Source organism: Styela clava, chromosome 10 (assembly GCF_964204865.1).
Source record: "Styela clava chromosome 10, kaStyClav1.hap1.2, whole genome shotgun sequence".
Taxonomy (NCBI): Eukaryota; Metazoa; Chordata; class Ascidiacea; order Stolidobranchia; family Styelidae; genus Styela; species Styela clava.
The window spans coordinates 3,575,635-3,588,486 of record NC_135259.1 but is presented as its reverse complement, the minus strand read 5'-3'; the positions used below and the strand labels follow the sequence as shown (position 1 = coordinate 3,588,486).

The 12,852-nt window shown below is 37.0% G+C and overlaps 2 protein-coding genes across 2 annotated transcripts in view; both read right to left on the bottom strand.

The window, feature by feature from the left end:
* The window catches only part of LOC120337688 (aminopeptidase N-like), a 64,209-nt gene extending 51,763 nt beyond the window's left edge, over positions 1 to 12,446 (bottom strand). The window contains exon 1 of the mRNA XM_039405556.2: positions 12,437 to 12,446. The gene's annotated coding sequence lies outside the window, so the exon portion shown is untranslated. The remainder of the gene's footprint in view (positions 1 to 12,436) is intronic.
* Positions 2,879 to 5,150, bottom strand: LOC120338409 (choline/ethanolamine transporter FLVCR1-like). The gene is made up of 2 exons (XM_039406402.2): positions 4,912 to 5,150; positions 2,879 to 4,359 (listed from the first exon to the last, which is right to left on the bottom strand). Exons 1-2 carry the CDS (start codon positions 5,007 to 5,009, stop codon positions 3,687 to 3,689), a joined length of 771 nt encoding a protein of 256 aa, XP_039262336.2. The 5' UTR covers positions 5,010 to 5,150; the 3' UTR covers positions 2,879 to 3,686.
* Positions 12,447 to 12,852: the final 406 nt, after the last annotated feature.

Genomic DNA, 12,852 nt, shown 5'->3' with positions numbered 1-12,852 from the left:
AGTCGTCTCGACTGCACGTAGTCCCGTCTTCGTGGCGCCAGACACGTGATCGCTATTGCGTAGCTACGTAATCAGTACGCCATGGCTGCTTATTGAACTTGTTCATCCGACACAAAGTCGTAGGATTGCATATTTTGCTATAATTATGGTTATACAATAGCTACGGAAGTAATTCAATATGAGCTGAAAGCATACGAGGGGCTCTGTGTTATTGGTAATATATTTCCCACTAAATTACTATATCTCGGATCATATCTCACTGACAAGTAGAAAAATATATGTTCCGAATAATATCAATTTCTCACTTTATTATTTCAAAATGTAACATATCACCTCTCAGGACGATAAAATTTGCTTTCGTTGCAGATGTCCGTCAACCCGTTACCCAAAGATGATAAAAAATTAAAAAAACGTTCAAAAATACCAACATTTTGAATCATTTCATCGTCCTGCCAATAAGACGACGATCATGCATATAAAAATATTCGAATTATTTCACGGTTTAGTAATGTTTTTCTACATCTTCGTAACATGATTGATAAAATTATCATCTCTCCTCACACCTTTCAATCATTTCACCGTAAAAAGTTGAAACCGTGTGTTGGCGTCAGTCGGTCTCGTACAAATTTTTGATGATAATTTGCGGCTAATATGTACCTCGGCCATGCTAAATAAGTTGATAATTTACTTCATGGCAGACCCTCCTTCCATCTTGGTATTTCTTGAATGACGCAATTGGCTGACGACGTCATTCTTTCCCCCTAACTTGACAACAAGAGAGAGAGAGAGAAGAAAAAAGACGGCAAATACCTGAACTCGACCTTCTTCTATCTATTAAACTTTTTCCGTTTCGAATGACGTATATATACGTCATTTTGCATTGATGGCACGGAACGGTTGGCGCCAAATGACGTATATATACGTCCTTGGCATCGAAAGTGTTAACATTCGCACCCATGGTCATTTGCAATATAAATCAGTCTTGATTTACAATAATAATATATATAAGGATGTTAAAAATCCAATATTGTCAAATAGATGAATTTGTCTGAATTTCGAAAACTCCACACCTTCATCAACTTTAAAAACAAAATATATATACTAATTTTAATTATGTTAACAGTTTTGACCCTAATAAAGCTGGTATTCATAAAGATAAGAAAATGCCGATATATAACTATACTAATTTATATGAGCAGCTACAAATCTAAGAATAAATATGATTATTTTCATATTCTTATAAAAATGGTATGATAATTTTATCCATCAGTAATTGACTACTGGCATTGATCCATCTCGTGATTAGAATCCGAGATTATTACATCATATTTGCCAGAGTCATGACGATTTATTACAGCCCTGAATTATTGAAGTGTTCTCAAATTGCTCTTGCTATCTAATTCATTTTTGGTTGATTCGCGTATGTATGTATCACACATACTTTTTGCCATTGTAGTAATTCACATATATGTAAGTAATTTCCATCCGACAAAAATAGCATCCATCATTTTAGGGGGGTTTCTGTATGTAAGTTATGCGTAAGTTTTAGGTAATCATGCCATGTTAATGCGTAGTGACATACAAACATTATCGGGAAGACGGGAATAAAGGAACCTGTCGCTGGTGAAGTGGTGAGTTCGATACAAAAGATACCTCGTTCTTGAAATTTTAAATTCCATTACTGCTTGTGTGAGACACAACCTAATAGACACACCACTCTTATTTCCTACCTAGACTTCAATCGACTAATTTCCTGCTAAACAGATTACGAAACTGAGCAGCGCGTAAGAACCCAATCATAGATGTAAACAGACGAGATTCAGTGTACGAGAAAAGCGACTATGTCAATTATAAGGTATTTTGGAGTAATCATTTAAGAAAGAACAACAAACACGAGGGGTTTAGGTGATAAGCCTACATGCCGTGTTTCCCAGAAAATAACCCCTCCCCTTAAGGGAGACCGCGAGTTTTGAGGAAATAATCAAAAGAGTTCTATATAGAACTTGTTGAAGTTGAGATCCACTTCCTTAACTCTTCAATGCATATCCGTAGCCTAACTTCCCATTTTCCGACCTCTAAAAGCAATTTCCATCAATTGTAAGACCACTGCCCCTCGGCCCTTAATGGTCATAAATAAGCAATTCTCAGAAAATTTCGCAACACACCGTTGGCTCACTGCTTTATCTTTGTTGTCGATGAGCAGTATGATTTTGCGTAATCATCTAACTAATATCTAGAGATGGTTATAGAAAGTATATTAAAGGAAATCAGACCACGTTGTTTTTTTGCCGATCCAACATCCAACGCAAACCTGATTAGCGCAAAAGCACATGTACAGCACATCAAATATCATCTTTCAAAAAAATATCTGAAGTGTTAAGTGTGTACATAGGATTGAAGTTAATAAGAACACATATAGCAAAAAATATAAATGCCAAGTGTGGCGATATAGTACGGGATCAAATTATTAGTACTATGGGAAAGCCATCTATCAATAACAGAGAGTAATCTTAAAAATGGTATTCTAAGGTATATATGCCTGAGGAGAAATCAAGTTTAACGAAATTGCCGAAAATCTAATGATTAGCTAATAAAAGTTGACATTTCACTTTTACGTATTTCCTCAATATAGCTTAATTTCGTAATAACAAAATAATTCAAAATCGAACGTGTGTAACTTAGTTAGTGACATTACCGTGATGTCTCTAAGATTTGCTAAAGTTCACGTTTAAACTTGTCAAACTGACAATCCCCCCGAACTAGTAAATAATAATTCGCTATCTGCATCTATAAATTTTATTTTCGAACTAAATTATGTCTTAAAAAAAACATTTGAGGCACCCAGAAGCGGCCTCAGAAACGCGCTACACCCTTATATACATTGGGGAAACAAGCAATATGTTATCATTACTTTATTATAGAAAACTTTCCATCGGAATATTTTATTGTTTTTGAATATTCAAACACATTTAGTTTATCAAAAAATTATTCTGTATTGTATTACTTATTTTCATACAATATATATTTTGTTCTTCTTCGCAAACGTTTAAGTGGTTGTGTAATATATATAGATTTAGCGATGTTAGGGATTAGTTTTTGTTAATGGTTCTTCTTCAGCATCTCGAGTTTCAGTAAACTTCGTTGCTATTTCGGATCTTCTGTAGACAGACGTTGTGCACGCAAGAAGCAGAACTGATAATCCATTCGCTATTACGGGAACAAATACTGCATAGGTTTCGTCATATCGTTCCATGAGAAATCGTTCCAAAGATACCATGATGAATGTTCCCAGTTTCGCCGGAATATTGTATAAAGCTATAACAACAACATTATTTGTAGGATATGTTACCTCCAAAAGATATTCGCCAAGACAAACAGCTGTAGTTCCTCGTATTCCAGTTACTATGATGTAAGATATCGCGACTGCATAAAGATCCTTAAACAGATGGCCAAAGTATACAGATACAGAAGAAACGAATATACCCGCAAATACTGTAAAAAAGCCATGATTACAATGCGTTTCAATAATAACCTGAATCATATTCCTAATATATTATGTATTGTAAACAACAAAGACGCTAAACTATATATATATATATATTTGACAAATGGAATATCAACATCATATTCTTGAAAGAAGTTCTTAAAATTTAGGAAATGGGAGACAATTCATAGAAAATAATAGTTTACTTGCCCGCAATGCACATTCCTCTGTAGTGTCCGTATCTGTCCAGGTACCTTCCCACTAGTATAGATAGAATAGATGCTAAAATTGTTCCCATTGTTCTTACATTTCCACCGAACTGATCCGACAATTCAGGAAAAGTTCTTAAAAGCATTGACGATACAAGAATGATTGTCAAACCAAAAACTGAAAATTGAGAACTTCTAAGAATTGTAATTATTGCAAAATCTGAGTTTAAACATAAATCTCGAACAATTCTAAGATTTCTAATGATGTCGATAGTTTGCATACTGCTTACTTCTTCGCTTTCCAACAACGCCTGTTGAGATGCAGATGGGGGAGAAGGTGGGTGATCGGCAATGTACAGCCATCCAACCACAAGTGAGGATAATAACAAGACGAATATAAGACCAAAACTTGTAAAATATGAGTTTCGTATTGTAGCCAATTCCAGAAAAGGTACAGTGGCATCTGAAGTGTTTTGCAGCACATAAGGAAAATAGACTGCAGATAATGTACCACCTAGATTGTCTGCTGTCCAAGCAATTCCAATAGCTGTTGCTCTTCCGTTTGCGGGAAACCATGAAGCTGCTAACTCAAATACTAGGAGATAGAATATGGAGCTTGATATCCCAATTAACGCCTGACCTATCAAAACCATCCAGTAAAAGTTTCTGTAAATAACGAAGATATTTAGGTAGTATACACAAACTAGTTAGTTTTGTTAGTTCTTAATTTGATCGTCGAGCAGAATTTTTTTTTGTAATCTGGTCGATAGCAAAAAATTCAAAACGTGTGAGAGAGAAAAAGGTTCAATGACCTGAGGTAACGTTATTTATAAGTAAATGGATATCGGTTTTCATATTTTGTGTATTCGAAGATTTCGTAATTCTCTACTTTGTAATTTTGTTTTTAATAAATGAAACTAAAAGACATCTCTCAACAATAAGCCCTAGTGTTATTTTTCGAAAGAATATTGGAATAGGACCCTGTCTTATTTAGGGGAAAACACGATAGTTGTATATATTTGAAAATCATTTTAAAAAGACTTTTAATCTTGTATAATTGACAATAATATGTAGTTCATATTTGCATAATATGAAGTACTACGATCAATGGGAACATGCGACGCATGCATGGCTTTTCTTTGATTTGAACCAACTTTAGATCGTTATATATTTGTTCAGATATATTGTTAAAAAAAACTTTTTTCTGCAAATACTGACCTAGACATAAATCCAATTATGTCTGCTCCTATTCCGATCACCGCTGCAAAGAGACCATATAAGAACAACGAACGGACTCCTGTGATTCTTCCAGTCATAACAACAATAAATGGAGCGATGGTACTGAAAATATCGCTTATGATACCAAGTATATCTACTTCGTATGCACCGATTTTGAAATAATACGAAACAACGTTGTTAATGATTCCATACGATAAAGTGGTAAACTGGTGATTGAACAATCCTATCCACAAAATTGTCAGCCAGGCCCATCTTATAGGATACGCTTTGTATTCCATCTTGACAGCAGCAGTAATTCCAACTACTGATTTGGCATGCGTTCTTGCGATATGTTATATTTTACCTTTTTATCGTCGCGTTAAAGAGTATCGTTAATAATTTGTCAACAGTGAATCGGAAATAATTAATAAAGACGTTCGTATAACGGTTATTACACCGACGTTTGTAGTGCAAGTTTTGCGTACAATCTTTTCTACTGTAAATCAAAGTAGAAATCCATGAGCTCCGCATATGTAATTTGAAAACAAAATGAAAGCAAAATGCTCGCTATCGTTTGGCTCGCATAAAACGACAACCACGATCAACTCTATAAGGCAGACTGCCCGAGAAACCACGATTGTTCTCACATGGACCAAATTCCTCGTTCATTTCAAAAAGTTTTACAGGTAATCATTTGATCAGGCTCAACAGTGGTTTGATGCTGTTTGTTCGGAGTATTTTATATAAGCCTTTTCTGTGAGCAGTTTTAATGAGAAGCATTGTCATTACTAAAGATCACCCGTGTGGTAAGCTAAAAGATAAGCATAGTAGCACAACACTCCTATCTGGTAACTGGGCTTTATCAAACTAAATATTCAAATAACGAATGTTTTAAATTTTTTTCTCGTTAGGATTAAACATGAAAAACACTTTTCAATCAGTTACAGTTAATGTTTTGACTGTCGTAACTTAAGTTTAGTTCATTAATTCACAAATAAAAGCAAGAGTTTCACAGATACTAGGCTTCACTTCAATAAAACATTAGCAGCCCCCAGTAGTACACAAGCACCTACAAAACATGACTAAGATAAAGCATATCAAGTATGACTCAGCAGGTAAATTACTCTTCTCAGTGAACAGATACAACAAAGTTAAGAATACCAAGATAAGCAATATTAGTTACATGAGGTATGCAATATGCTGATATAAATTACCACACTCTACCCCCTTCATTTTGTTTTAAATTATATTCCCAATCGCCAAATTTTTCGAGAGGCTTTCTTAGTGTTATTGGTCTTACAACGTCGCTGTAAACAGGCACTTGAGTCATTTCGCTTCCATTCTTGAAGGTTGGTTTTCGAACTCAGTTTTTGAAAAATTTGAGATTTGATATTTTGTTTAACAGGCATTACCAACCCTTCAGACTTGTCACTTTCATCAGAACGTGATACTTTATGAGTACATTCAAGAGGGGCTAGATCTTGAGTCGATACAATGGACTCTCATTCATCTCTATATTTTTTTGAAGCAAAGTCTGGATTAGCATCGAGTACATCTACCTTTTCGCATAAAGGATTTATTTCCAACGAATTTCCCAACCAAGACAGATCCTGTTATGGCCGACCAAGTTGGCCACGCTTTTCCCAGCATTCATTGACTGGGGAAATTGAGAAACAACTCATTAGGAGTAGCATTAACATACGCGCACAAAAGAAAGCCTACAGCATAAAGGGCTTCAAATAGGACACACTCCCATAGGTAATTCTTTAATCATGTATCTCTAAGAATCCATTTAACTGATCGCCACAGTGTCTGATTCATTCTCTCACATTGTGCATTTCCAATAGGACGATGTAGAGCTGTTCGGCTTGTGCTAACTACACGAAAATGCAAAAATGAATCACTGTTAACCAGTTTATTGTCATCTAATAGCCAATCATCATTCTCTTTTGATGGAGGTCTTCATTAGTTACACGAACTTGAGAATTATGCAATTCATTACGTATAAAAATTAAATCATTTGTTTTGTATTGACGTGATTGTGTTGCTATTGGTTTCCAACCATCGGAGAGATTCCTGAGCAAGCGAAGAGTTTCAACATTCGCAGCAGCTACATTGCAAGTAGTTGTAATGCTATCTTTTCCCTGAATACGAAGGTTTTTATTTTCTCCTTTCATTACAAACGTCGCACTAATTTGCAACATCACGAAATCTTGATCGAGAATTATGTCGACTCAAGAATTTTGAACTACTTTGAAAAATAAGAGTGGATAATATTTTCAAAGCTTGTTCTCAGTGTTAAATCTTCATTTTCGAGAAGACGAACACGAGTTGATAATCCATTGATAAAAGCATCATTTGTTAGCTCATCACGGATTAGTTTCCAGCTACAGATTTAAATATTGATGACTTGGCCATACACGCTTTCTCAAACTTAAGTTAATGCGTCCGCAACCGTGGTTAGCGCAGGAAAACGCAATCATTACGTGAACCACCCTGAGACGAAATCACCCTGTGAACCACGGTCGAATAAATGAGTTTGTACCACTTTGATAAACTCTATCACTAACCTTGAGAACAAAGTATGCTAAGCATAAATTAACCGTACAGTTTTCACCGTAATAATGCCTTTATTTTATGAGAAAAATGTCGATACATAAACTCGGGATCCTTATTATGGCATCATAACAGATTGAGCGTGGCGTCATTGCATCAGAGGGGTCTTACAATTAGCATGGCCTAGACTAGGGCGTCCCATCGTTTAAATCAGTAGGTTGCCGCCGATCTAATAATATACTTCATTATCGTAACGCACTTGTTTTGCCGAAGTTGCCCTTATTCCCATTGCTTTTGGATTCTATTAGGCTCGTGAGCTAAGTTTTCATGATTTTCCTTATTCAAAACGACTCTCTGGTATCTCAGATAAAAATTCCCGTTAAAACCTTATTAATTTGGTGTAGATACATACTTGGCGATAAATGTACGCAATAAATCTAGTCAAAACAAGAATTTTCACTTTTTTTCTTAAATTATAATTCCGGCAGCGTATGCAGCTACCAGAACGGAACGTTTCGGCGTGGTTTCACGGCGATGCAAGGAGTATTTCAGAATAAATATACAGAAAAAAATGATATAAAACAAGCCCTTGTTTTAAAACAGGATGTTTTTTTAGAATTTATGAAAAACCAAACTCTACTTTTGCCCAAGCCCCCGACATATCCAACAATTTCCCATTCAATTGTAGACATATTGTCTTTGAATGAAACTTCCATAACACCCCCTGAGCTCTAATTGACTCATTTACAAATAAACGCAAACTATAATTCTGGATAACGCACATGATTCAACTGACAACCTGAACAAATAGGACTCACTCAAGTAGAGAAGGGATCATACCAATAACAAGGTAATGTGGGGGAATCATCATCAACGCGTTTCAAAAAGTATTAACAAGTTTAAACATGCACGCACAATATAATGCGATAGTGTAATGTTAAATATTATCACAACTTGTAAAGAACATTATTATCTTATTTCATTCGAAGGAGACTGCGAGTTTTGAGATAATGTTCAAGAGTTTTACAGTGTATCAGCTGTGGCCGATCTCGTGTGCAAAACTTTTACCCGAGATTTAGGTCTGTACTTTTGAAGTACGTCACTTCCCTTATTAGAAAACCCTGAGGTTACCATTCCTGAAATCCGGCAATTAGCGAGAAATTAGAATTTATACCTTGCGTATCCGCCCATACATTTCGACCAATAAATTATGGGTAGGAAAGATAGAATGTCACATATCTTCGCAGCTTCTCATTCTAACGAACTTGAGAACCACAAAAATTAGTAGTTTTGGCATGCTCTATCATCGCAATTTTTAATTAGACTAGAAAGAGTTAAAATGACGTCACGAGAGTTCAAAAGGTAATGAAAATAGAGGCTCAGATGAACGTACGAACGACCAACAACAGTCCCCTTCCTACGGATACAAAAGTGGCAACCTGTGCTGGATGCGAGTATATATTACCCGATAAATTATAAACAAAAATGTCGATGCAATGCATTTTCCTGACAGAATACAAACAAATAAAGAAATAAAAACAAGTAATTAATTGAATATTTTTCAGTAATAAAACATTGAAACGAACGGTTCCATCGCGTAATGTAAAAAAATGCAGTTTAACTCCTTTCTGCATCGGCAAAAAATCAAACAGTTCGTTTATCACAAAATCAACATACCGAATGCGTTCTGGCATTTGTAATTACCAATCGAGATGCTACTTTGACAATCACAGAATGCACAGCAAGGCTTTCCTAAGTTGCGACGAGAGCATCGTTTTGTCCCGCACGGCTTGCGTGTGCATGGGATCGATAGGTATTCAGGAATCGGATTGCTGCCTCTAACTGGGACATAAAGATCTCCATTAAGTTCAAAGCTATCTTGGGTTCAAGAGTAACCTGAGATGAAGTTAGGAACACCATCTGATGCGTTGCAATAACGCTCTCCTGATGTGAATTCCTATAGCGTGAATTGTAGGGGGGTGAATTGTTGGGGCGGGTTTCCAACGATTCTTTCTTCTAATGATGATATTTTAGCCTCGGAGCTTGTTTATTGTTTCCAAGCTTGCTTCTTTCTTCAGAATTTGAGTTAGATAGGCTTCTTTCTGCCTTAAATATCACTTTCTTCAGACCATTTCGCATCACGTGAAAGTCTTGTCCCAATCTTGCTGACATAATCGCAGCAGTTATTGCATGAATAGAAGGAATGATATCACACATACCAGGTCCAATTTTTTTGACAAGAATGTGCACAGGTATAAATAAACCTTGTTGAACTGCCAACACCAGTTATAATTCAAAGTTCATTGAGGCCGTCCCTGATTAGCTCTTTTCAGTAGTAGACAAACAAGATGAATGAATACGTGTTTATTGGATGACAAAACAACGATCTGTTTTGTTCCTTGATTAACGGCGTGCTTCCCATGTGGTATGCATCTCATGTCAGCTTCTTCCACGTCTATCTAGACTCCATCTAGATTCTAGAGGTCGGATGACAGCACTGTGGTATCAAACGCCTCTGACAAACAAGGAATGGAAATGCTGTCAGCAAGTCCATAGAAATGGCTCACAAAGATTTGCCACGGAGATGGAAACGAATTCATTTCAAGGGCATCTTCATGAATCAGACATTCGCGCTTGAATTTGTTGTCACTAAACCGCCAGAACTTGACCATTTTACGTGGTAGCGGCGTCACCCCTGTATAACAAGCAGTTCTATGACTGCCACAGTCGCAGTTTTCTTTGACGCTCATAAACTTTCAACGATCTCTTCTTGTAAGAGTTAAACACTAAGTCAATTCTTAGCGCCCTTTGTTGAGGAGGCGTGAAACCTCAAAAATGTATTGGAGAAATCCTTGAAACTTTTAAATACCTTAGTTAGCAATTTTGTTTACATTGAGAAGTTGTTCTCTGACCTCGATGGGCCTTCGTTACTGAGGATGTTGTGCAGCCGTTTCTTTTTAGGAGACATTTAAAAAAAAAATCGTTTTTCCGTACGACCTTCAGGATGGATTAAATGTTATTCCCCTCGAATACAGTCCCTGCCTTACTAAATGCTCTGTTCACTTTTAATTCATATGAGAAACCCCCAACTCCAGCTCCCGAAATTGGTGACGGCGATCATTTCATGATATGTCAGCTCCCATTTTGTCACAAAGGTGTTTTTTTTTGAACTGCCGATGATTCCCGAAGCACTTTTCTGTGCCTTGTTGATCGTTTGCTCTAATGCTAGATCTGCCCCAACCGATTTGAAACTGCCGTTCGTATTATGGCTAACCTCCCCTCCATGAAAGCCGAGAACACTTCTGGGTTCGTTATAAGTAGACGTTGCCTATAAATGGTACACCATCCAAGATTGTTTATCGAGTCAAATGCAGCGCCAGGATGAGCAACCTATTTTGGATGGCTTGAACTTGCAAACTCCAATTACCTTCTCGATCACTCCGGATAAATTTTTCAAGACAGGACCCCAAGTAAGGAAAAGTTTCCCAAAACTTGAAGAAATTGCTTCCCTCACTGCATCTGGAAACAAATTATTGAAATTCATCAGTTAGAGGGAAACTGATCTCGTTTTGGCATTTGCTAAGATGTGGAACACTAGATGCTGGCTTTGAAGATACCTTTTCCTTTGAAAGTTGAAGACTGTTAAGAACATTCTCATATTTAACTATCCTCCCGTCCTACTTGAAAAAACTTCTTTCAACATCTGCATCCCCTTCAACGATCGGACATATTGTATTTCTCGTGCTATACGATAGACAGAGACACCCTCATCACAAGTGACAGGAAGTTTCGATTGGTCTAGATGTGAAAGGTGAAAGAACATCCTGAAATTTTGCTATGTATCATATTCAGTAACTGGGTAGGGAAGCACTGGAAGAAATCCTACACGCTTCAAATGAATGTCACTGACACTGAGCACAGAGTTCGAGACACTCCTGACGGGCATACTTCGACTCTCGGGTCGGAGGTTCAAGCGACCCTGATTTTCTTTTGATAAATCCGTTCTACACAGCTGCCATGCTATTTCTTTTGTTTTTACGTCATTACACATATCTCAATTTACCGGAGTGACAAATAAAACGTGGTAGTTGGCAGAAAGAGCTGTTTTTTAGCAGGCTTGAAAAATTCTCTCAGCGATTGGCACTTTAGATTAAAGAAAAGGTGCGGGATCCATGTTTAACACTAGTGTCCGACCGGAATGGTTTTTGACCAATCTCCTCCCCGTCATCTGGAAACATGACTGATACATTGTCATAGCTTCCGCCTTGTCCGGAGATATTCGCTTCATCGTGATCGAAGTTATCAAAAGCAGCTACTGTAAACATTGATTTGTCAGAGTTGCTTGGAAAAGTGACTTTGTATGAGCTACTCTTAACAATGAAAGAAGCCATGTCGTTTTGGTGACGCATAAGCTCATCGTAACTGCTACACAAGCCAAACAGATGGAAGCTAGTTATAAGGGTTGCACTTTTACAGGCATCATATATGGCCTTACTATTCATAATATGATGACCACGATGAAAATCATAATACATAACATGGAACAGGCAATGCATTTGTCTAAAATTCAAATCGATACTGCGAAATGCCTCCGTTATCATCATTTGGCGACCATCTTCATCATTTACAAATTGGGGACCTGCAGAAATCTCCGCTGCATTAAAAATAATTTTTAAAGTAGCCAAGAATGTAAGTAGTGGTTTGGGAACTTGTACGGCGTCCCACGTTGTTTTCGGGTCATTTGCATCACAGAATCTGACTCGCAGATCAAAGTTTACATCTAACAACTACTATCTGATCATCCGCGCACACTCCCGTATAGGATCATTTGACCGGATAATTTCTGCCATGTATTCAGTTTTAACTTTTTTGCTAAAGATTAATTCTGACTTGTTCATTTGCCTTGGCCTTTTGAAGCTGACACTATCGCCAAAGTGATTCGGCAGGAGAATATTTACCTCTCTGTTATTAATACAACCTTCGGCATAATAGCTGTTCATTTGATCCCTAACATAGCTTAGTTCGTAACCTTCGCCATTTTCAAAACCTTTCTCAATGTCGGTAACAACCTTTTCCCATGCATCCTTCTTCCAGTTACTCTCTTTATTACGGCCGCTATTCACGATGCTACGAGTCTTACAGTCTTATTTGATTCTTTCGTCGCAGACTCGCAGTCGTATGTTCCGCCGGGTATAACCGTCGTTTAACGCACTACTGCACTCACTGAAACCTGGATACCCCAAGAAACTGTCCAACACAATGTTTTGATGTTACTTCCAAATCGTGTTCTAAAATGACAGAATGAAATTGTTGTTACCGGTTTGAAGCGTTCCAATATAGTGTCTCAATGAACTGATGATGTGTGTAAGCTGCAATTAAAACAAG